General features: G+C 42.2%; 1 protein-coding gene across 6 annotated transcripts in view; it reads left to right on the top strand.

The window, feature by feature from the left end:
• The window catches only part of LOC112576759 (thymocyte selection-associated high mobility group box protein TOX-like), a 57,130-nt gene extending 36,288 nt beyond the window's left edge, over positions 1-20,842 (top strand). For 4 of the 6 annotated variants that reach the window (XM_025259442.1, XM_025259443.1, XM_025259440.1 and 1 more), the window contains 8 exons: positions 4,848-5,516; positions 8,758-8,990; positions 11,812-11,947; positions 12,412-12,492; positions 13,838-13,981; positions 14,665-14,820; positions 15,869-15,984; positions 16,801-20,842. In XM_025259442.1, coding sequence (XP_025115227.1) covers positions 4,848-5,516; positions 8,758-8,990; positions 11,812-11,947; positions 12,412-12,492; positions 13,838-13,981; positions 14,665-14,820; positions 15,869-15,984; positions 16,801-16,861 — 1,596 coding nt within the window. In that variant the 3' untranslated portion in view covers positions 16,862-20,842. Of the gene's footprint in view, positions 1-382; positions 861-4,847; positions 5,517-8,757; positions 8,991-11,811; positions 11,948-12,411; positions 12,493-13,837; positions 13,982-14,664; positions 14,821-15,868; positions 15,985-16,800 lie in introns of those variants that run through there. The other 2 variants (XM_025259439.1, XM_025259438.1) reach the window with 2 other exon arrangements.
• The last annotated feature ends 5,305 nt before the right edge of the window (positions 20,843-26,147 follow it).

Genomic DNA, 26,147 nt, shown 5'->3' with positions numbered 1-26,147 from the left:
CACACTGCTTGAAGAGTTGTCTCGATCGTAGATGGAGATAGGAGCTGGTGCCGTGCTGGTCGCTGATGTTATCACAGTTGCCTGTCTCTGTCGAGTCGAGTTCCTCAGACAGCTCTGTAGGGGCATCAACCACCGTAGAAAATTGCTGTTCTTGTTCTGTTCCCTTCGACGCACTTACCTGCGAAGTCCACTGTGCCCTGCACAGCATTATGTTGACATTACAAACAAGAGACAGTTTGCACAAGTAGACGAGTTCAAGCAAAGGGACTGCAATGGCAAAAGACTGAGTGATCTCCCTTGGTTGTTGCTGCTGCGCCTGATGCGAAGGGAAAGCGAGGGAACAATGACAGTAGTGAAGCGGCACTGCCGCAAGGTGAAGGCGACTTGCGGACCGGTACAACTCGAGCTTAGGTGAGGACGAGCCCAGTCCGCTCCCTCGCCGGCACGCTTGCTCGTGAGTGAGGGAGAGAGCGCGACGGCTGCCAGCTGTCCCCGCCAAGCCAGGCATCACATGGGTGGGTGTCGTCACCAAGGTGCAAGCAGAGCAGGCTGGCAGGCAGGGCGGGAGGCCGGCGCGGCGAGTGGAGCCGCGCGCCCGACTTCATTGTGCTGCACGCCTTTTGTAGCGGCGTGTTGGACGGGTTAATTAGCAAGCAGCTTGCCGCGCCCAGCCAGTTTCAGGAAGAAGACTTGAGATGGTTGTCTTGGGGCTGGCGCGCACGGCACCAGGTGACGCCTGGGCCCCGTCACACGCCATGTCCGGCGGCACACACGTGGTCAGCGCGGCGCTCCGGAGTTGGGGGGACGGTCACATCCGGCGGACACACTCGCCTCCCTTTGCTCGTCCGCATTCTCAGCAGGTGCGTGCCTGCGCATGTGGGTGTGTATGTGGTGCGTGGGTGCACGCTTTCATTGAGCTAATGTCTTTTGTACGTTAATTTGGTAATACAACAGTCGTCAATGTGCTAGGTATAGATAAATATTGTCTCATTGGACCAATTGCATTATAACTGTGTAAGAAAGTTAAATCAGTTTATTTGCTGTTTGCTGTGTGTGGGAAAGCCTTAGTTTCAGACAATCAGGGTGATAGGAAATTATTGCTGTTAGGGTTTTCTTTAACGTTCTTTGCAAAGAGCAGACACCATTTTATGATGTCCCTGGAGAGACCAGTGAGTAAAGTGCAGAGCAGCCTTTTAGTTTGTGTGAATGGCCTCAGAATGTAGGGGTCAGATCGTATCTCAACGTTCTTCTTTTTTTCGAGGTTGTAGAAAGGGATTGGTACCAGTCTAGACGTCTAAAACTGTCACGTGATGCACTAAAGACAGGTGCTAGTTCAGCTGATGAGTCACAGGCCACATGTAATAATCATTAGGGACTTTTGTAAACAGCCATGTGGTAAAAAGGGTCAAGGATCGATCCCTAATGGATGTTTACAAACAACTGTGTTGTGGACTGGGGATGGACCTCTGCGATCATAAGTAACATGACATCAGTCAAAGGTTACTTTGGACAACGATAATGGATGTGAGAGCTTGAGGACGAGTCTTTTGCGTAAGTGTTTGACAGGAAGTTCACAGGAGATACAGATGGTATTCGCAAAGCCGCTTGAAAGACTGGCATTGAGGTTGCACATTTTCTTGTAAACCTGGTGTTGGCTTAGCGTTGTCTTTCTGTCAAGTAAAGATACATCGACATCAAGCTGGAGGGCTAACATCTCAAATCAGTAGTGATGGCTGTCGCACTAGCTAAAGGCGCTCATAGCTACTCATGGGTGAGGACTGTCACTGTTCACATAACTAAAGGTTCTTATATCAGCGCAATACATCTTGCCGCTAGTGTCAAGTGTTGTGTATGCACACGGCCCCAGGTGCTGCTTGGTGTCAACCTTCCTTTAAGAACGAACAACAGCTGGTTTTAAGCTGAACCAATCAGCCATTTTATGCCTGTTTATATTTAGGACGAAAACTTTTTATTATTCTTTGGAATCGATGTGCGCACACCTCTGCTATCTGTCATGAAAGACCTGTTGGTTGTTCCCACTGTTTTCACATCGCAGTTCATCCTTGAATCATTAATCTGATTTGTAATTTGAGTGATCCGGGAATGCATTTACTAAAAAAAAATTATTCTGACGCACTATGGCTTCAGTGATGAAAGTTGAATGTACGTAGCTAATTTATAGTCGTCGAGGTTGGATTATTTATACGAAAGTAAATGCGTGCGTGTATTTGGTGATGCTTTGTTATAAAAGTTGAGAGCATCGGCTTGTTTGCAGGCATTTGCTAAATGAAAATAAGTTGTTGAAGATATTTAGGTGCACGGTCGGACATCATATCATCATCTTTTGTAGCTTCTTTTGTATATATTGTGCAGTCTGTCTTTCAGTCCCATAGCTAAACTCCTATACACCTGTTGTCTCCCACGCATAAACAGTTTTGTTGCCAAAGTTCGGAATTGTGAAGCCATCCGACAGTGTACTTCCTTCGCCTTCCCCACCCCTCTACTTTTTAGGGGGAAAAAATAAGGCGAAAGACATTCTCGAATTAGACATGGATTGGTAAATTATTGTTTGCTATTCTCTTCACGGGCGGCTGGCCCGAAGCTTCGCTTAGTGAATGCCGCGGCAGCGACATGTAAATAATTGTTTGCTCGTGCCAAGGGCCTCTTGGCTGTTCTCCTGCAGGCTGTCCACTCGCTATGTTTTCTTTCAGACATTAAGAGGAAAGCCAATTCCAGCTGCAAAATCAGATAAAAGCCGTCTTGACAAGAAAATGGCATTTGACGATGCCAGTGACCGCGCTGGCTCCGGTCGATGAGCAGGCTTTGGAAGGAAGATCGGACTCCATTCCATGTCACGCCACCAACAGCTCAATGGCAGGAGCACCCAAGCTTTAATTTCTCGTCCTCTTCTTTTTTTAAAGTCTTGTGATGGCATCGTGTTTCCCAGAAATGAGTAGAATTAAGAGAGCGATCAAGGAGCATTTTTAGAAATTCGGCTTTTTTATATTTTCTGCAGTCTTCCTTTTGTCAGTTGTTTGAAAGTTCTCCTTATTTTCCCCTCTGTATCGAGGAAGAAAAGAAAGAGAATGAGTTATGAATTATCTTTGTCCAAAAAATATGCTATCATACGAACTTAAGCATTACTGGAAGGTTACATGTGTTAATGTGTAAGAAAGGCGTTTGTTGATGGTAGCAGGCGGGTAGTACCAGTAGCTGTGTGGTGGTAGTGGTAGACACTCGTGTGCCACCAGGCATTCGGGTGCAGCAAGGCCTGCTTCCAAAACGAGAAAGAGATGAATAACTTGTGCAGAAAGAGACGAATAACTTGTGCAAAATGCTTGGTGCAAGTAATTTTTCAAAAAGCATTGGTGAGAGCTTTTATTCATTGCCTAATACACTATAAAATCTTCTGAGCTTTTAAACATTTAGAAGCACGTCTTCAGATGGAAGTTTCAGACCATCTATTTGGAGGTTGAGAACTGATTTTGAGCAAGTGCTTCCTTTTTAAATTATGTGCGCTGTAAAAGATCTCCATCAATTTTAACACTTTTATAGCAAGAGGAGACCTTTTAAAAAAGTTTTCATTGCAAATCTTAATGACTTCTTTAACTGCTGGAAAGTGTTTTGGCTGTGCTGGCAAGGACAAGACTAAAGTAAGGCAGCTACAGAACATGCAGCTTGGAGAAAAAGAGAAAGAGCGAGTGCAGATGAAACTTGGGGACAGATGGTTAATTTAAATTGATGTCGGGGTCTCCACTCAATCATCTCCCCAATCCCTTCCCCACCCCTCTTTCCTCTCTTGTCGGCATATCCACCTTACTGCCCTTTCCTTTTCTCCATCTCTCTCCATTCATTCTCTACGTATGCGCTGTTGTGCTGTCGTAGAGCAGCATGCAGCAGTGTTTGTTTATTTATTGTAATGGGCGATGGGAGGGCGAGGTAGGAAGGGGTCGATGTAGTTGGTGTGGGTGACAGGGGGCGCTGTCACTGTAACAGTGTTTCCTCTTTAGTTTTTTTCTTGACGTCCTTACAGTAACCGGACACAGTCTAGACACAGAAAGAAACTGGCCAGCTTTGTGTTTCCCCCTTGAGATACCACTACATGATATCTTTTAAAGATGTAGCATTGAGTAGCAATAATCATTCATTGTAGCACGAAGAATTCGTTTCACTGTGAGAAATTAGCGGTGCCGTTGATAGGAAGCACAAGACCGTGAGAAAACTTGTGTAAACAACTGCGAACTGGAGGCGGCTCTCACTTCCATTTAACTTCTGGGCTATACCAATGCTTTCGGAGACAAGTTGTGTGACTAGTGTGTGTCTTGGTATGTAAGCATCTGGGGCCATAGTCATGAAGCGAGAAAACCAACCTTGCCATTGAGCTGTTGGTGGCGTGACATGGAAAACTAGTTTGGCCACATAAATGCAAAAGCAACACCCGTTAGTCTGGTGGTCAGACTGATGTATTGAGTACTGGTGTCTTATCAGGCATGCCTAGTGTAGGAAGTGATGTCGCAAGCTAGTGACAGGTTATTGTCTTTCTAGGGCTGGTCATGTCGGTCTCATTGCTGTTGGAATTTATTCCATTCGTTCAGCTTTTCTTCAAGTCTTTTTCATCTTTGTGTCTAGCCTAATGGTATGCTTGTGTTCGTTGGGTGTTCGTTGTCTGTTTTATGCTTTATTTCCAACAAGTTTAAAATATTCTGGCATGCACTGACGTACTTTCCTCTAGCAGCTAGGGACATGCATGTATTTTTTTTTATTTTTTACATTTTTAGTTGTTTTGTATAGTGACATGCTATGTTACATTTTAAAAAAAAAATAAATAATGATATTTTGTGCTGCAGTACCTTGCCACAGAGTTTGGCGATGACGATTTTGATCTGAGCTCGTTCACCATGCCCAGTGAGCAGGACCGAAGTAAAAACGTGATACCACAGCCACCTCCCCAGCAACAACAACAGCAGGCACCTCGCCAACCACACATCTACATTTCCTCGTCGGTAGGGCACGGCGGTCAGGCGCTGGGCGCAATGCAGCCCATGTCGCTGGCCCCTAACATGGCCATGAGCGAGTGCGTGGCCGGCGGCATGGTCGGGGAGGGCGAGATGGACTCGCTGGCCCCCAAGTTCCCGCCGCAGAACTTTGACGTTCCGGACATTAGTCTGCTCAACAGCGTCACATCGTCAGGCGCCAACATCTTCCAGAGCCTGAGTTCCGTGCTCAACACAACGCCGTCCCACGTGTCCCAAGCTGCCAGTGGCGTGTACATGGGGGACATGCTAACCTCCTCCGCGCCCTCCACCATGCACATGACGGTAGTGCAGACGTCCTCATCGCAGCAACAGCAGCAGCAACAAGTGGGGCAGCTGTCGACGATCAGTCAGAGTCAGATGGCCCAGCATTTGAATTTTCAGACTGCTCTCGCCATGTCGACGTCGCCCGCCAGTTCCCATAGCTCCTCGCCAGGCCGGGAGACCAGTGAGGACAGCGACGACTGTCTGCCCCTTGCTCAGGTGAGAGATGGGAGAAGGGATGGTGAGAAAGACTGTTAAAGTGTATTTCAAGCTGAGCTTATTCTGTAGTACATCACGTGTAGTGAACTCTAGCACTCCCTGGCTCTTTCGTGGATCCCACAACTGGTGCAACGTTTCTCGGGAAGTCACAAAGAAGGTCTCGACGGGGGTGAGCAGTAGCGTCTGGGCCACTTTTCATGGGAGTTTATTGAGTTTGTCTGGCTACAGTGTCTGTCAGGTCCCTATCTGAGAATAGTGTCCTTCCGCTAAACATACATGGGGTTAGCATGTGTTACAAGAGGGCCTTTCTGAGTCTGTGTGAATGCGAGTGTCTAGCCAATCTTACGGGAAACAAATTCTTCCAGTGCACACCTTTGAGGACTGTTCATTTCAGAAGATCTTTCTGAGAAATCTGTTTTAGAGCTGGGACTTTATGTTGGATACATTTTTTTACTCTGTCCTTGTCTAATTTGTCATCTATGGAGTCGTGATTCTTGAACGACGAAGAGGGAGGGAGAATGTGTATTTGTATATTTCCATGTGTGCGTGTACACGAGAGAGATGCGAAAGAATATGTAATTCATTTTTAGTTTTTATTATAGGTTGTGTTCGTCCTATTGGTGTTCATTCCCATGTTTATACTTTTGTGCAGCATTCATTAAAGAGGAATATTAACACGCGTGTCGTGGGTGGCTGCCCAGGCGAACTGGGTGGGCTGTGTAGCATCAGCATGTAAGCAAGACTTACCTCCCGCCGGCTAAATTCTTGTGTGGGACTACGCAGCTGTGGTACTAACAGGCCACACCTTTGACGTTAACGGCCTATGGTCGGCCATACAATGGGGCGCTCATATAAAGCTCGCCAAGCTCACTTTGGCCATAAAGTCCTCGACGACACGAGTGCACACGCGTACACACACACACAAACAGCGTGTTTTTATGACCATTCACGCGTGGACGGTCGTACTGTCTTTTTGCCGCGCTTCAGCCACAAGGTGGTTTCCTGTTAGTCCTGAAACAACAAAGAGAAATACTAAATAATCTTTTTTGATCGCCTCGCTGTGAGTGGAGAAAGCATGATGGGCGTAGATATTTACGAGCCGTTTTGATCTCGACCTTGTCAAATGTTGTGAAATGTAAGGAGGGGGAAGATTATTTATTACTGGCCTCGGCTTTGATTCATCCTGCATAAAGGCCTCTATCCTCTAGACCAGGGGTGGGCAATTAATTTTCCTAAGGGGCCGCATGAGAAACTGGGATGGTTTTAGAGGGCCGGACTAATATAGTTAACTCAGTGTTACCCAATACTGTATACATAGTATATATACTGGCGGGCGGGCCGGCGTTTGCCCAGGTCTGCTCTAGACAGCCAGTGACTAAATTCCAAACGCAAGTGTGTGTCGCATCGTTGAAACGATTGTCATTTGTCAGGTCATTTCTCCCGTTAAAAAGAGGCCTAGTGTTGTAAGAGCAGTCAACTCCATTGAGATGTTAGTACAGCTGCTAAGCTCCAAAACATGTCTTTGAAAGTAAAGGGCCTGTAGTCTGCATGCTGTAGGTGGTGAGATGGGGCGCAAGGGTTCACCGTGTCTTGGCTGCGGCGTGTGGAAGGAAGAGCCTCGGTCCTCTTCTTCAACTTTCTTTACCTTCCCGTCGTGTGGGGCAGCAAATTTCCGGCCAACGATGAACGTTTTCACAAGGAAATCTCTTATTTGAATAACATAAGTTATGTGAACTATGCAAACTGACTTTCTGTCGTGATTTAAATGACATCATTGGACTTGTATACCCCACAAAATCTGACTTTTCAATTTACGTCGAGCATGCATAGTTTTAGTCCTTGTGTGTTGAACAGTTGGTTTCAGTTGTTTAGTAAGATTTGCTACGAAATGTCAGTAACATCTCGTGGACGCCTGACACCTGGAGTCGACAAAGCTTAGGTTAAGAGAGGTGATGAATGGGGAGAACATCTGCGTGCGTTATTCGGAAACGGCTACCCCAACCCCCACCCCACCCGGGCAGCGTGGGTCAAGTACACATGATATTGCCGCCGGCCACCGATTAGTTACAAAAACCTCCCTACCGTGGTTACAAATTACTCCTGTTCCGCTTTTGATTCTTATGCTGAAAGTCACTCCCCATTCGTTGGTGCATTGCCTGTCAGGCATTCAAAGAAACTTACCGCCCCCCACCCCAGTCCATGACTTGCATCGCACATGTCGCTCGCGGTGTCTAGTTCTCTGTCCTTTATCTATCAGTCTCAAGCATTGTCGGCATCTGGCAACAACCATTGAGCCGTGTTCACGTTATCGCAGCGGTCGAAGGCCACGCGCAGCGGAGACGACAGCTACGGCATTCAGCCGTGTCAGATCGGCCATAAATATGCCCTTTCTCTCCCTCATAACATTTCATATTATTTGAATGTTATTTTTTGCCCCCACCCATCCCCCAAAAAACCCGTCTTTTCTTTGTTGCTTCTGAGGCTAGTTCTTTGTTATCTGTCATTCGTTAGGTGGGTTTTGTTTTGGGGGTGGAGGGGAGGGTGTTCATACCGAGGGGTTCTTTCCGAGAAAACACCGTAATAGAAAGTTTAAAAAGTCGCGTGTTTGTGTCTAAATATTACTACCTCGCACAAATCCTGACCTAAAGTAGCTCATGTACTGGAGATGTGAGGTTAGGATTAGCTTTGCGCCAGACATCTGTAGATAGTGCCTGCCATTCTGCTTACATTGGCTGCGTTGGGGCGCCCACACACTATATGTTCATACATAGCTGAGTACGTGCTTGCGCGTGAGGATCTCGTCTGAAAATCGATTGTCGGAGGAGACAGTGTAATGGCGCGCTCACATTATGTGTAACTGCATAAATTTGTGCGGTTGCTTGTGATAAGCTTTGAACCTACACTTGTTGGATAAACCTGGAAGTACTTCTAATGACCCACTATGACATCCGTGATGTTTGTGTCACTCGCCCGTGAAAAGTAGTAAAATCCTTGTGGATGCTCTAAGTGTCGTGAGAGTGTGTGTGCGCGCGCGTGCATGCAGTGAAAGTGTGCTGGGTAAAGGAGAAAGCAATGTTTGCTATGCGGTAGAAACTTTGCGTTACTGGTGACTTGTGTCCTTTGTTCGCTATGGAATCGATTGGGACCCGAGAAGACAGCCTGCAGTGCTACGCCGGGTAGCTGGCACTGGCTTTAAGTGCCGAGCCTGATGTTTTCCTTTCTGGTTCTTTCTCTATTGCAGTTGGTTTCCATGAAACGCGCGGCTTCGGGCGTTCCCATGGCAACTGGCGAGCCAGTACCCTCGGTGATGCTGGCTAGCGTGGAAGCGCGCGTGCTGCCCGGTGTGTCGCCGTCAGTGCAGGCGGGTGGCGGTGGTCCAGCCTCGGACGGATCGGATGCGGCGGGAGGAAGTCCCGCCAAGAAACAGCGGCCGCTCAAAAAAAAGAAGAAGAAGGATCCGAACGAACCACAAAAGTAAGTGTGCATGAGTGTGCTTGTGTGTGTTTATGCAAATAACCAGTTTCGCTGTTACTTGACAGTTACCAAGTGTGTAATGAGTTTTGATTAGTTCTTTTTTTTAATTATTGGTATAACGCAAGTTCTCGTGGAGTTGGCGAAACTTGCAGTGCACATTTGTTTAGTGCCTTTCGATTGGCTCATTTTTCACATCATTTACTTTCGATCTAACAGTAAATTAGTTTCTTTACAAAATATTTACCTTTTCATTTATTCTTCCTGCGTTCCCTCGACATTCCTCTTCCCTGCAGAACGAAGTACTTGATTTTCGCTCTTCTCTCATCTACTGTCTGTATTATTCAAGTGATTTCTTAGGTAGAATCTGCAGTTCTGTCGTCTGCCGCGAGTCTTGTGAACAACAACTTTCTAAAATTCAGTTTTGCAGTTGTGTAATTTGTGGTTTGTTCTGATCGCTTTTTGTTTATTTTATATGCACTACACAACCTCCGGATTAAAAGAAAACATGAAAAAGCATCAGCGAGAATTGATCAGCACGTTTTTCAGCTCGTTTTTCTCATTTACTCTCGACATAAAAATATGTATTTTCTTTACAAAATATTACCCGTTATCTTTCATACCCCTAGCATTCTTCTTTGTGCGAATGAGCTCTGTTATCCACAGTCTTGAATTGTTCAACTCATTTCTCAGGTAGATCTGTGTAGAAAATATATTTTCTACTTTTAGTGTGTTTAGTATGTTTAGTGTGTTTGGTTACTTTGTTAGGGCAACGTTTTAATTAGAGCCGGTAGGATAGGGACAATAGAGAACTGGTCAAGCTGGCAGCACATCAGCCCGGCTGACGCGCCAAACGTTTATAGCTCCCCATTCAGCACCGATGACCAGTCGGGGCTAATGACATCTTACGTGAGCGGCCTCCATTCACCTGTGGCCAGGGGAGGTAATTGTATAACTGTCCTACCCCTCATTGTCCAGCTGAAGGCCGGGTATCGTCCAAGGCGACCAACGCCCCTTGCTACATGTCCAAGGTCACCGGGAGGAAGATACACCCACCGGAAGGGAGAAAGGAACGAAGTCGGGTGCAGGGGTAGAAACATCACTTTTCCATGGCTGGCTAGTGAGTGGCCGACAGAAGGTCCGTCTGACAGAAGACGTAAAAAGGTCCGAGGGACTTGAATATTATTGTAGATAAAGTAGGGAATGTGAACTGTGAATCTTGGTGAACTTGTGAACGTGGAATTAACAGTGAGTTATTATCTTTAGTGATCTGCTGAACATTGGAATTTGTGAGTTCTAACTTGTGAACTTTGGTGAACTTATGCACTGTGAAATTATCACCAGGAGAACAGAAACACGAAGAGACAGCCGAGAGACAAGTTTCATGATTTATGTAATAACCTAATGTATGGCACTTATATAGATATATGTGTTCATGTACTGTTTAATTACATTCTTTTAATTGTTATTAAGATGTGTATTGAATGTGTTGTAATTAGGTGTGTGGACGCATGCTGCATGAGTGTATGCTAGCACAGTTAGCCATTGAGCACAGGACAATCTGCCATTTGCTAAAGTATCCTGTCGTGAAGGTAAAAGTGCGCGTGCAAAGTTTGTCCATTTGTCCCCAGTATGTGCCAACTTAGAAAGATGCCCTCCTTCAAAGTAGTTGAAGGGATATTTATTTGTACATGTCAAAGAGTTGTGCATGCGAAGTACGACCGATGTGGAGTGCATGCGAGATTAGATCTACCCGGTACGCTTGATAATGAAACCTCTAGATTACAAAAAAGAGAATTTGCTGTCTTTTAACTATCATTAAGCCAAATAAGTGTCTGCTTAATAATAAATAAAGGACGAGAGGTCTGAATGGAGTGATGCGGAAATTTCTGTCTTTAAAATCAGCTTAAGAGATGTATGAAAACAGATATCTAATAACAAGAAGTCTAGATGTCATGGACCGTCTACTTACTCCAAACTGATTTCCTGGTTTAAAAGCATGCTTAATGGCGCTTGAGTAGCCGTGAACACGGGAATAAATGAACTGTGTAGCTGACATCGTGACGCTTGAGTAGTGCGATGGATGCCGTAGTGTCGTAGTCAACAGCGTGATGTGAAGAGTAACGGACACAGTCGTCTGCTGAGCGGCTACAGGCACGCGAGTGCTCTCCCCTGTCAGCTTGCCTGGCGCTGGAGGCTGCTCGTGGAACTGTTGACCGGCGGTAGCGGCCGTCTCCATTCGGGAATGCATGCCAAGTAAGACTGTTATTGTGAAATTCACAGCCCTGTCGGTGCCCATACTACCATCTCGATGCACAGTTTACCTAGGTTTCGCGAGTTAGGCTGGCAAGCTCCTCAACGTGGAGCAGTTTTACCGAGTGACCTAAATAATTCAATGCTGACTCGCGCGCGCTTGCAAAACAGGAACGGGGGCTATAGGGCTACTGTGCATGTGAGGGGAGGGGGAATGAAATCGTGAGATTTGGGTACGCTGCCAGTGTTGAGAGATCCTTTCTCCGCCGATGAAGTGTTATCAGAATTTAGGAACTACTGTTAGCACGCATTTATTAACATTTTATAGTTGTAGGTGCTGTGTGTGTATGTGGTTTCTATGTTTTTTTAAGCTGACGATTCGTCGATTTGATGCCAGGAATGACTCGTTTAGTGGGTAGTCTCACTCTTTGGTCACTTTCAAGTGACTGTTCACCAAAATTTATTCTCTCCTACTGGTATTTCTATAAACTTTGGTGAGAGTTGAGATGATGGGAAGAAGTGCCTATCTGCTAGGTGATTTCTCATGGACAATCTCGACTTGATTTTGCAGGCCGGTGTCTGCCTATGCCTTGTTCTTCCGAGACACCCAAGCGGCCATCAAGGGGCAGAATCCAAGTGCTAGCTTTGGTGAAGTTTCAAAGATTGTGGCATCCATGTGGGATGGGCTAGATGTTCAAAGTAAAGAGGTGAGCTGTTATTTATCCAGTCCTGCATGTGTGATTTCACAACCAGAAGGGAGCCAGAAATCTATTCAAATGATATTTTAAAGTGTTCTCAATAAAAAATATGTGCTGTAAGTTACTGTTAAATGGTATGCAAATACAAATAATAGACTAAAAAATTTTAGTGTTGTCATATATTCACCATTGCTAGACGGCACAAAAGACACCACTGACACTGTGACAGATTGCCAGTGGACAGTCCTTTTGTATAGTTGGCATGAAGGGGCCTTTCTTTTTTTTTTCAGCTTATAGGAGATTGCTCTTAACAAATGTTAATTCTTCAACTCTGATCATCTGCTACAGTAGCAGTTGTGTTCATTTTAACACTTTTTATGTGCATCCATCAGACCAAAATATTTTATGTTTTTCTGAATTGCCTTCCTTGATGCCATGGATGCCATAAGAGGAACTGTCCACATTTTCTGCAGGTTTACAAAAAGAAGACAGAGCTTGCCAAGAAAGAGTACCTGAAACAGTTAGCTGCATACAGGGCTAGTCAGGTGTCCCAGGTGAGCCTATTACAATCTTTTTTTTTTTTACAATAATTGTAAATGGAAGCGAACCCCATCCTAGGATTTTTAGACTGCAAGGGTCATAGACACTTTCAGCTAAACCAGGGGTGGGCAATTAATTTTCCCAAGGGGCCGCATGAGAAATTGGGATGATTTTAGAGGGCCGGACAAATATAGTTAACTCAGTTTTACCCAATACTGTATATATAGTATATATACTGGCGGGCGGGCTGGTCAGAGACAGGAGGCGGGCCGGCCTTTGCCCAGGTCTGAGCTAGACAGTAGACTTAGCATCAAGTTGAACCTTTTGAGTCCAAGACAGACATATATATCCAGCCCCTTTCATAACTAATAAGTTCAGGTCACACATATTCAATCATTTTTACTACAAAATGTGGCAAAATCCAGTCATTTAGCCAAATGAATCACATTAACATAGGAACAGGAAAATATTAATTTAAGGATCTGAATTTTTCCAGGTGTGCCTTTCTTTTAAAAAAATGATGATGATTTTTAGTCACATGTGAAGATGGCTAGCAATTTGTCATAATTTTCTAGCCTATCTCTGATACTTAAGTTCTTCTTCTTCATCAAAAGTTATATTTGTTCATTTCTACATGGTGTATCCATTAAAATCCACTAAATTCATGGCTAGACATCACGTGATCATCAGTTGTCCATCAGCCTTTACCAAAATTTTCTTTTTGGAAATATGGTTTTATTTTTTGTGGTGCAAAGGTTGGTTACAATAAATTGCTATGGAATAATGCAGGAATAGTTTATTTCTCTTGTCGTCAGAATAATTATAAATTTGAGTTATTATTCCTGTCATGTTTAGTTTATTTTTTATGATTTTTTTAAATACTTAAAATTCAGGTGTATCTGTGAATGAAAATCAAAGGTCAAGGTCCAGATCAGTGTGTTAAAAGATGTCACATTCTATAGGATAAGAAGATAAGCCATGCTGCTGTCTCTCCTGTGGTTTATAGGGCTGGCTGTCTTGCCGTGATATAGCCATAGCTGCTGTCACAGCGTAAAGCACCAATCCCAATTGGTCTGTTCTGTGAAAGAAAAAATAACTTTTAAATCTTGAGAAATAAATGGTAAAATTTGAGCGCTAAATTTACAGGTTCATTTTTTGTAAAGAATGTAAACTGGTTAAATTAAAATGATAAAATACCTTAAAGGCAACTGTAGAGTGCAAAGAGTGGACTGTGTTCAATTTATTTAGTCGTTAAAAGCATTATTTTCTGGGGCTAACCAGCTCCTAGGTTGCTACACATAACTCTTTTGAGCACATTTTATTATTTTTGATGATAAGTTGTTCAATTTTTTTTTCCAGTCAGCAGCAGAGGAATCCATTAACATGGAGAAGTCTCCATCACCTCCCAGCCTACAACCTATGACCTTAGCATCAACAGCTGGAACTGGTGCTCAGGCTGTCAATGCTGTGAGTGACATCCACACTGTGCCCCAGCAACAGATGGTAAGCACTGTTTTTTTTTTTTTTTTTTTAAAGCTCCTTAAGAAAGATGGACTTGTCAGAAAAATACCTAAAACTTTATAAAATGTGTAATTTTGCATTTAAAAAAATGCACTTGATTTCAGAAATAAAAGCCAAGTAGAGTTCGTCACACCTGTGGTGTTTTGTTGTTTTTTTTGTGAGGAGGGGTGGTATTTGGCAACTCCATTTTCAACCCCAGTAATACCAAGTTACAGAAAGGATTTCAAAACTTTTTTTTTCAATTCCTATTTTAATTTAAATGATCTTGCATTAAAATTTAGAACAGTTTGTATTGTGACATTTCCTGTAATCAACCTGTGGACATAAGTAGGTTTTTTTTTTTTTTTTTTAATTGATTAAGTTTACATTATTACTTTCAAATTATATTAATCTTATTATCTTGCGTGGTGGCAGCTGAAAGTCAGCTGTACAGAGTAGTGCCAAGTGTTATTTCATTGGACAGCATTAAGGATTAAACTTTACATTTACTGGAAAATACAGAAGACCATATATTTTTATTTCAAAGAGAATCAGGCGTGTACATATAGCATGTACAACATTGTTGTAAGTGATTATGCTTTGAAAAAATAATCATAAAAGCATTTCCACTTAATATCAGACTCACAACTGGCACAGCAGTATGTCATTATCCATCTATTTACCAGCAGTCACAGCAGTTGATGGGGCAGTATCCTAGCCCCCCTCACCTTCAAGAGGTTCCTGTATCAAGTTACCCAAACTTGGCATCCCCCACAACACTGGATCCGATGATACCTTCACCTCATGATAATGGACTCTTTCCTCAACCAGCCATTCATGAGGTACATTATTAATAAAAATTGTAGCTTCTAGCTAAAACAAAAATGATTATTATTACAGCTACTCACCGTGCACATGAATGCGTGTGCACACAGATATAAAAGCACATTCAGAGGAGTAACCAGTTAAGTACTTTTTATGAAGTTGTGCTTTAGTGTAATTTTTGAAAAGTTTTTATTTATTTATTTTGTCTGTGTATACTTTAAGTGCACTGGTAGAGAAATCTAAATACTGCAACAGAACGCTTGCCAAGTTTGGAAAAGGAGAATTCTGAGCAGAAATGCATTGTGATGATTTATACTAGTGAATAAGAGTAGAAAGGTAGTCGGACAGCTACCACAGTGCAGGCACTGAAAACAAAAGGAAGCTTAGACATGCCCATATTGGAGGTCAGTGAAATATCCTGAGCTGTCAGTGGATGATGCATGACCAGGCATGCACAAAAATGTGGCAGCTTCTAAAATCACCGAAGCTTACTTAGTTCATTATCAGGTGAACTTGCAGTAATTGACTTGGGAAAAAAAATGAAGAAGTTTATGAGTTTTTGGTTGTGTCAAGAGGCAGATGCTTACAAATCATCCCAAGTGGAAGTTTAATACTTTACAAAGCTGTTTATATGCTCGTGTGTAGTCCGGCATCTAAATAGTCATCAAGGTTATATACATAATCAGAAAGTACAATCAGATGATTCGAAGATATGAATAAAGACACGCTCACCTCTTGCAATCTTATGTACCCCAAAAATTGTTTGAAGGGGTCAAATAGAGTACCAGCAAATTTGTCAGCTGTCTTTACAGTAGCTGTAGGCTGAGCAAGAACATCAAGATTATTTCCCATCAATCCTGGCCAAGAAAAAGGTCACAGAATGTACAAGTGCAGCAAGAGAACTTGACAATGTACTGCATCATTGCCTCCCATTATCCAGGCATTTCACTAGAAGATTTGAAGGAATTAAAGGAGTTAATATTGATACTGTTGTTGAAATGGATGCTTACAAATGCTTCACTTCTCATGATGATGATGAACTCAGAGTGTGTGTATGTGTTGCAGATGCCACCACATGCCAATGCACTTTGTGTGCGGGATGGTTGCCATAACATGGCTGTGGAAAATCCAGGGTGGGATGCAGAGTACTGCAGTAATGAGTGTGTTGTCACACACTGTAGGTGAGTAGAGATAATAGCTTTACACCATGTTTCCAACAAGAGAATTATAGCTGTCACAAATTTCATTAAAGGGTGATTTGCAGCTGCCATTGAGAAGGATAAGTATACAGGCCATAAATAGTTTGTGTTTAAACCAAAGAGAGAAATGGATACAGGTTACAAGTAGAGACTTAATCTTTTCAGTCCAGGCTTTGACCTTTTATTCTGATATATAAGTGTGCATGAATTTGCAGGTATTTCAAAAAATCCTAAAATATAAACTAAACAAGCCTGGAAGATAAATCCAAACTTTAATTAAAGTTCAAAGTTAAGAGAAGAAATATTCCTATGTTGTTCCATCATAAAATTTCAGTTTGTTGTAAATCCAGAAGAAATTAGCATATCTAGTCATATTCCTCCACCCAAAAAAAAACAACAAAAATTGAGACAGTCCTCTGCAGAATTGATGATCACTGATGTTTAGTCCTATATTCAATGGATTTTAATGATTACACACTATGCAGAAATAAAAATAACTTATGAGGATGAAGAACAACTTAAGTGTCAGAAATAGGCTTGAAAATAATGAAAAATCACTAGCTGACCACTTGTGTACTCATGTCACCATCATTTTTGAAAAGAAATGTACATCTGGAAAAAGTCTAATTTTCAAATTAACATTTACTTGGCTGAGATAACTAAGAGTTGTCAACATGTAAATAATTTTATTGACACTGGATTACATACTTGGTAGAAATAATAGGTGGACATGGATAGCTCAGAGTATTGAACATATGAATATTGTCACCTCAACATTGGTGCCTTTCTTGTTTTCAGGGACATTTTCACAGCTTGGGTAGCAGCTCGTGGTGGGAGTAGTGCATTCACAGTCAAGTGAGAAGAGACATTGAGTCATGTTGAGAGACTCTGCTCATCTTTGTGTCCGTTGTAGCACCAGAAGTTGAAAACCACAGAATGGCAATTGGTGAAGATATGAAGATAATGCCTTTAGTCCAAGCCTTTACTTATTATAAGTAAAGGAAACTTTGTGTCTTGTAAATGCTATGTGATGGTTTGTACAATCTGCAGTTTTTGTACGGTAAAGTGGATTTTGTTTAAGGGGTGATCTGCAGGCTTTGTATAATGACCCGACATATTTCTCACTTGATATTTAGTGTTTGTTACCTGTTGAAAATTTAGTTCTTTGAATCCCATGTTCCACTCTATTTCTGTGCCTGCTGAAATTATGACCAGTCAGCACATCTCTTCTCTTGAAGATCTTATGGACAGTTCATTTATACGTTATTCCAAGAAAAAAGTTGATTTATTTCACCTTGAGCCTTCTCCTTTGTCAGAAAATGTTGAAAAGTGTGTAATGTTTTATTTCGTGAAAGGTGACCAACAACCCCCCCCCCTCCCAAAAAAGAAAAAAACAGGTAACAGCAAGAAATTCTTGATATAAAAATAACTGCTCTTGTTGGGGCTGAGCTGGTATGAGACTTGTGTGGTTGCAATGCACAAAATAAGACAGAAGATTCAAAATAAGAAAAGAAAGAAACTGAAATTTAAGGGCTTAAAGGTATAGAGTTATTGTCAAGTTCTGCATGTCATCAGTCACAAACTAAAGATGTGAAGTGTGCAAATTTGAAACTTATATCAAGAATTGGATGTTGTAAAACATGACATACGGTTTTTGGTTTTTTGTTGGGTTTTTTATTCTTTTGGGGGATGGGGGGGTGGAATGTGGCTTGGTAAGAGTCTGTGAAAAGTGCATTCCTTGTGTGGCATACAATTTCTTCCCTTCATTCAGTGTTTGTCTTTGGTTTGCATTAATTTTTCAAGCAGGTCAGCCTTTTATCCTGCTATTTGTGTCCATTCTTTCTTGCATTCTTTTGGCAAAGAGAAAGGCAGTGAAAAAGACTTTACCATGCATAGAAGTGCAAGTCACTGGATGATGAGTGCTTTTAATTCAAGATCCTTGCATGAAGATTATCAACACAGCTAATTCAATCTGAAGGGAAGTTAACATCCTTGTTTGCATGAGATGTATGCCATTTATGTCAAATTTTAGAGCAGAACTGTTGATATGAAAATTGTGTAAACATAATGTTTAAGTTGCAACCCTCATTTTGCCCTTTAAAAACTTGTTAGCATGTTCCTTAAGGGAGAAGCCTGTTGTCTCTTTAAGGGAGATGTATTCAGGGTGCTAAGTGATGGCAGATTGTATGTAAACAGGAATGGCTTTATGTGGCTATTGCTTGTGGAATTTGGTGTAGCATAATTTGCTTGTTAACACCTTTACATAGATGTTGCTGAAAAGCAAAACAGATTATTGTGTGTGGACTTGAAGAACAAAGAGTGAGATATGCAAGGAGCAGAAATAAAAGATGGCAAAAGTGTATGTTTGTGTGTGAGGTAGTATGCATGTGCATGTCTGAGTGAATACAAGAGAGAGAGGATGGGTAGTGAAAAGCAGCTACTTTAAAAAAAAAAACACTTTGGTGTAAATGCATGTAATATAAGGGCAAGTCATTAATGATCTTTGTTAGACAACATCAAGTATTCTTTTTTTAGCAGAGGTTACACATAAAAGAAAAAAATTAATTTAATCTTCGTAAATTTGTTACCGTAACAAAACAGAACAAGTTTGGGTTTCATGATATAATTATATCAATGCTCTTAGAACACCCAGCACTTGTGTAGTAAGGCTATGGTGACATCACAGTGTGACAAACAGCTACAAGAAAAAATATCTGATCATTAGAAGATCCTCATTGTATGCTGTTTTAAGTGCACGCTATTTAATATGATCACTGTCCTGGCTTGATGCTAGCATTACTGTCTTGGTATATGGTAAATGTTATAATTAGTATTCTAGTGTCGGCTAATGTGCAACAAAGTTGTCAATTTGTGGACTTTGCGTGTATAGTGAATATTAAAGTAAAATTTAAAGTATTGTTAAAGCTGTTACCTTAAAGAAAAAAATGATTCACATAAAACCTTTCCATCATCTAAGATATATATGTTAAGCCTATTTTGCATGAAAACCTTTAAAACATGTTGATTAGATTATTTTTCATGATGTATCATCTAAATTTAAAATGTAGGACATTCACTATGATATGCAGTATTTTGGAGGACAAATTTGTGGTGCTTTGAAATTTTGTCAAAATTTACTGAAATATGCGCAAAGCATTTTATTATAAATTACACTTTGGTCTGTGTGTTCTTCTAACCATCAAACAGCCTTAATGTTACAGAGAGGGTTACACTGATTAAGAACATTAGACAAATACACTTCAACAGCAGGTGTGTGATTGTTCCAGATTGCTATACAAGTTTTGCTCAAGTAAGAGTGTGTATGTTTGTTCTGAGGAAGTACATGGATGTCATAAATCCCTTTCTAGCAATAGTGAAGCAGTACAAGTTGTTCTGGTTTGGCTATGTGACCTGGCACAATATTAAGTACTGGCAGACCATCACAACTACCTGTTAGCTAGTACCGGTCAAGGGAGGAATGAACCTTTATGCATGGTTGTGTAATTGTATTCAGATTTGTAGAGATGTTAATATGTGTATGCCTGTTTTTGTTTTAAAAATGACATTGTCACCTTTGTGACATTCAAGGCATATTTTAAATTCTTGAAGCAATTGTTAAATGACTTGATTTTGTGGCACATTCTTCGAAGGGTAAGTGGGACATTCAGAGCTGGGGTTTGTGTTTATGTAATCCTTTCATGTACATAAACATTCCTATGACTTTCACACATTGCAAAATGAGTAAGTTTATTTATTGAAAAAGAAATGTTTAAGTTTAGATGGGCAAATTAAAAATTTTGCAAGATTAAATTAAAGCTTAGATGGGCAAATTAAAAATGTTTCCATTTTTCATAATGGTTAGTGAGGACCTGTATTATAGTATTCCAGTTGGACTTTGATATTAACCAGAAATAGTTTAGTGAATTGTTATTGAGGTGTGACAGACCTGATCAATTTGCTTAGTAAGTGACCAAACATAAAAATGTTTAAGCATTGTTTAATCTGTTAATTCAGAATCTGCCCCCAATCATTAAATTTTTGAAATTTGGATAGATAAAAACCTTCAAAATACCATTTGCAGACAAAGGGACTGTTAGTCTAAATCTCCCTTTAAGAACAAGCCAGTTTTATCACAGGAGCAGAGGCAAAATACTCAGGATCATGATAGTTTGCATTTTGGCTTGCAGCCCTTGAACTGTAAAACAAACCAGGGTTGATTATAAAACCACAGTTGACTTTTTATGATAAAATGTTACATGCTTTAGAGTGCCTATAAGAATGACACCAATTTCTTTGGTCATTGTATGCAACTGTAGAAATATTGTGGCTTTCCCATGAAAAAATAAACCAAGAAATGTGAGTTAAACATTTAAAACAAAGTCTAGTGTTCATTTTAGTGTTTCCAATAACAATGTTTTTACTGGAGACCTTCATTTAGTTGTTTCTGCAGCAAAATTTGCTGTTTGTTACTTTTGTATTTCAGCATATGTATGCTTAACTTCATGAAATGCATCTATTTTAAATGGTAGTGAGTTTTGTACATTAATTGTGGTTTGTGAACAGTTCTGAAAGGGGCTTCTGTGCTGCTGGCATCAAATTCTTATTTCAGACCTTGAGACATGAGTGCATGTGCACGTAGGCCCTGAAATCTTGTACAGAGTACTTTGTGGTGCTTGTGCACATTTTGTCCACTTCCAAACAAGTGGATTTGACTATTAATGCTCTTACATTATGGGTTTTGTTTATACCTGTTGTGTTGGTTTATGAACATGTTTCTACTTCTTGGGGTGAAAGAACACAAAATTTTGTCATGAATAAATAATATGCAGTGGAATACAAATCATCTCATGTTATAATTGTCAGAGGTGGTAGTTTAATATAATTAAATGAAAGTAGTAGAAAATTGAAGACATCACAGCAGTCACTCATTTTAAGGTGATTCAGCTACAAGCTTTATGGGGTGAAGTTTTAGAAGGTTGGATGGGAATTTAAATGTCTCACTTTCTTTTTCTTTACAGTCCCATGCGATGAGTTCCACTCACACTGAAAACAGAGGTGGGAGTAAATTTTTACTAGTTTTGGGGGATATTAGGGCGACGGCCATCTCTCTCGCGCAGCCTTCTATGGTGCTCTGGTGACGCTGGACGAGACTGGTGTCAGAAGGCAGCTGGAATCACATTGTTTATGATTGATGTCGTGAACCTCGGGGAATGTGTACGTGAAATGGACAGAGGTGCCGAAATGGAGCCGCTACCCTCGGGCTGATTACACTCGATGTCTCCACCACCCGCGCCGACATGTGCGTGCATGCGAAACACCTACACTAACATGGTAGCGAAGATAATTTAAAAAATCTGCCTCCAAGCCCCTAGTGTGAGTCGCAAATAATCAACCCAAGGCAATAAAACATTATTAAATCGAGAGGGTTTTTTTTTTACAACAAATAACAAAAGATGCAATAATTGTCAAAATTACAAACATGGCTAGTCTTCTAGGGGTCCCTTTTGCAATTCCTTATCTCTTTAATCCAAGTAAGGTGAGTCACGGTCTAGTTATCTTAATTACCACGCACAACACATAGCACACTACACTTGGTGAGTTCTCTAACACCTCACCCCCAATGATCTGAGAAGGTGAGAACTTTACCTTTGCCATAGGCCACCGATCAAAACAAAAAACCGTCATTGAAATACTTCCCTAGAGACTGTATGGATATGTATATATGCAGGATATCAGGAACATTGGTCTGAAACTAACGGATCTATCCTGGCTGAATCCGTCACGGAGCCATTGCCTTATTCATAAATCGATCCTGTCTCAGTATTTGGATTGTCATTTTGGAGTATTCTATAAACAGTCAATAATGCAGGCTTTTTTTATGCTGCTTTAGTTTTTGGATTTCAAAGCGAGGAGGTAGGCATAAATCAGTTAATGTTCCGGGCTGGTTTATATAGAACCACAGGAAGGTAGACAACTCTCGCAGTCGCATTTCTTTATTTGTACACGAGTGAGCTCCCTTAGCCTACACTGCTCGCTACAGCTCGTGATCCCCACCCAACGACTGGAAACAGTTAACGAGACAGAAGGAGATCTTCCTTCTGCCGAGTGATGTGCTGTATGTTCTGGAAGCTGTATGGTCCGTCAGTCCCTGTATGATTCCCCAACGTGGATCACAGTGACTGCGCCTTGCTTTGGCGACTAAACAGCAATACAGTGAGGACTGGGTGTCTTGAGTTCACATCTCGTCGCGGGCATGGTGTTCTTTCTCTGCATGTGGCATCCGTTTACAGGTTACTTGCCGTGATATAGCCTTATAGTTGCTGGCTTGGCGTTAAGCACCAATTTCAATCCCTCCTTGCAGAATTAAAAAAAAAACATTAGCTTTTTTTCCCCTGTGATTTTGACTTTCCCCCTCTTGTTTCTTGAATTTAAACTGTTTTAATTTGCATATAGTTTGTGAAACTATGATTGTGATATATGTCAATACCTCTGCTTCAACAGAGGCTATGTGCGTGATGGGAAGGGTGTGAATATTGTTGCATACAGAAAAAGAATTATAATCTGCAGTCCGTTGTTCGTGGAGTTTAAGTGATTTTTGTGTCATCGCTATAATCGTCGAAGATGGAAAATCCGGTTGTTGAGGTAGCAAACGATCAACAGCATGTGACAACACTATCTTTGCGCAGTAAAATTGCGTTGTTAACAGCGCTGACAGATAGGGGGTGAGGGTGGGCAGGTAGCTAGATCTACCCCACTCCTTCCTGAACACCTTCCAGCTCGTCACTTTTTAAAAATTATTGGCCTTGAGCGGCACACAGTTTTAAATGTGCATGGGGGTTGTGTGTGGAGGGTGGGAGTCTAGTAGCCTTCTCTACACCTCAGACACACGTGCGTATACACAAGTATACAAGTTCATAAACTATGCATGACACTGCGCACGCTCGCGGAGGTGTGGGTTTGAAGCATCTTCCGCACGTGCATCTCAGCTTGCAGAACTCAACGAGTGCACTAGCCCTGCGTCACACAAGGAAACCTCCACAGCACGTGTCTTTAACGAGATGCTATCAACTGACACCTGGCATCAGGAAACTAGCTGTCAGGCGTACCTGCCCCATCGTGTAGCCGTCCGACGATTTTGAGCGTTTGTAGTCGAGACATGTCGCAATTATCAAAGCGCTGGCAGTGGTACAGGTACAGGTGTGTAGGAGCATCCACGGCCCTCGGGCAAATGTCTGACCACTCTCCACACCTCTGTCACATCAAACGCTCCCAGACAGCTTGACACAGTGGACAGTCCGAAAGACGACACAGTGAACACTGACAGAGAACAAAGTGGACAGTCGGACACGGGAAGACACCCTGACATGACACAGTGGACAGCCTCAGAAGACCAAAGCTTTTCTCTGTCTATTCACCAGGTCGTTTAAACTAAGCTAGATGTTTATAACGAAAATGGTCCACTTCCGTTCAGGTCATATCCAGGAAGTCCCACTCTTGGGGCTAGATTCATGTATTACGCATTTCCGGTGTATATTGCGCGTGCGTTATTTCCCCAAAGTTGATATATTCTATATCCAAAAGCACACGTTTTTCAAAGTAAATCACTTTATATATATATTTGTGGTGAAAATGTGTATTTCATTATACAATTCTGTGAGGTAATTTGCTGCTGCTCCGGTACACACTACTGATCATGTGCATTAAGGGAGACAAGACGCGAACGATCTGACCTACTTGTACTAAGGACACCAAGGATGCTAGACATAATATATTTGTGCTTCCACGTCCGTACACAACGATCTTCCCAATGTGAGTCGTAAGAACCCAAGTCATTAAAACCAGATTTTGCCGGAATTTCCACTTGATTGCTGGCAACGGCCACAGGGGCATCTCATCCTCCTGTTGACGGGAAGCACGCTGTACGACATATCGGTGGTCACGTGGACACACAGGCACAGAGATTAAGGGGGGTTGGGGATGGGGAGAGAGATCGGTCCGCAATTTACAGAATGAAGATAATGAGCCTCTCACGACTTTCATGCCGAAAAGCGTTCTGTTGACGGAAACTAAGTGCGTTCACCGGAAATGGTTCGAGTGTGATGTGGATGCGGGACTAAGTGTCCACTGTGTCGTTAGTGGGGACGGAAACTGGCTGACCTCAGATAGGGCTGGCGGAACACTGCCTTTGCCTGTCGTCTGCTGACAACCTGGAGAAACTTGCTGGAAGGGCGATGACCTCGGCACGTTTTTCACTTGACTGAACCATCGATGTTTAGCTTTAAAGTGATGTGAGCAATACATCGTTATATATATACTTACACGCATTATGCATGTCTCTATGTTCTTATTAGGTGTATATAGCTTAATGTACACACACGTGGCCAGTTTGTAGCTTACGTGTAAGTAGATGAGTATTATCGTCGTCGTCATTGACATCATTGTCATCATCATCATCATCATCATCATCATCATCATCATCATCACTATCCTATCTACTTCGTCATAAAGGATGGCAAAGTTATCCTCGTTGTTTGGGAGGCAGAAGTTTAGTAGTCCCAGGTGTGCTGAGGATCTCTCATTGTCTTCATCGTTCGGTGACATCACGTTTTCATTGATAGTCACCTGCGTTGTACGGAAGGGTGGTCTGCCCTTGTGTTGGAGTCGTAGATTAGCGTATACCGGGAAAACAAAAGTCAAATGCAATTCTCCAATCCATTGGTTAGAAGCACAGAGAGAGGGGGAGGGCTCCTTGGTAGCTCTTGATATAAAATAGACCAGGGTATTTTTAATGTCGATGCAATAATGTCAAGCACTACAAATGTATGACCGGGAAATACCTGCCCCCCTACCCCCTGCTTTATCCACTCATTCTCATTTCCTTTTTTATCTACATTCCCACGATCTCTCGTTCTCGCACGCACAGCGAGAGAGACGAAAAGATGAAGACACCATAACTAAAGAGCTCTCTAGACTGTGAGAGGGGAAACTGTTTGTGACACCCTTGCCCCTCCAAGAATGCAATGTCAGTTAATCACTATCTCTAAGATGCAGATTTTCTCAATGTAAGCCAGTCATCGTGGATGGCGCCAGATAACGGGGAGATCGTAACACCTCCCAGCTGTCTAACACTCTGTACTTCCCCGACCTTGAGGTGACGAATCTGTGCTGCCCCCAGACAATGAGTGGTCGACACGGTGAACCACTCACTGTCCAAATAGCTGCGAGGCTCTGGATCCTTCACTTTTTTCTTGATCAACTTGATAAGTACTCTAAATGTCTTGATCCACGTGAATCACTGGTAAAAAAATTCTTGAAAAAGAAAATATCAAAGGGGGATTTTTTTTTTTACAAGACTAATCCTCAAGCCTTGTACAACGACTTGCAACCTAACCTCCACCATCCTAATCAGCGCCACACCCATCAGCACCCCTCGCCGTCTACAGTAAAGTGACCTTTGCCACCAAGACAGGATGCGACCTAGAAAGACCTGCGCAAATATCGAGGGTGTGGTGAGCTGTAGGAGATGGGTCTCTGGACGCGAAGATGAGTCAAGTGCATCACTGGAGCTGACCTGTGCTCACCGGAGCGCAGACGGTGTGTCGACATTCAGCGACTGAAACATCAACCTTTGTGTCCGGACGCATCCAGCACCCATCACGTGATGCACCTGTCGCCATTTGTATGGAAAACTGTCTTACAGCCAACTCGGCGATTGGTCGAGAGATGCTTCTTGTGTGCACCTGCGGCGTCATGCAGCTCTGCAGCACATGCTGTTCACCTTGTGCAGCATTTATCTCTTGTAGTTCTTTTGTTCGACCAAAGGTGGGCTGGTGAACACTTTCGGCACTCAGTCAAAGCAATCCTTGTTCTGAATCACCTGACACAAAAGTTTGTAAATTAAAATATAAATAAATAAAAGAAATTATCGGCTGCAGAAAGAAGAAGCAGGTCAGATGTCACGCAACAGCAGCAGCGTCTTCAGTGTCGTTGACAACAAAAACTTCAAAGCCGTCTTGATGGAGTTTTCAGTTTATGTTTTTGTTGTTTATCCATGTCCTTCACTTTAATTTTCCTTTTTTTCTTTCTCCTTTAATGAATCTTTTTCCTTTGACTATTTGCTGTCCTGCTGACGGGAATTCAAAGAA

This window comes from Pomacea canaliculata, linkage group LG12 (genome assembly GCF_003073045.1).
Source record: "Pomacea canaliculata isolate SZHN2017 linkage group LG12, ASM307304v1, whole genome shotgun sequence".
NCBI lineage: Eukaryota > Metazoa > Mollusca > Gastropoda > Architaenioglossa > Ampullariidae > Pomacea > Pomacea canaliculata.
The sequence above is the reverse complement of the archived record's forward strand: the minus strand, read 5'-3'. Positions and strand labels throughout refer to the sequence as shown.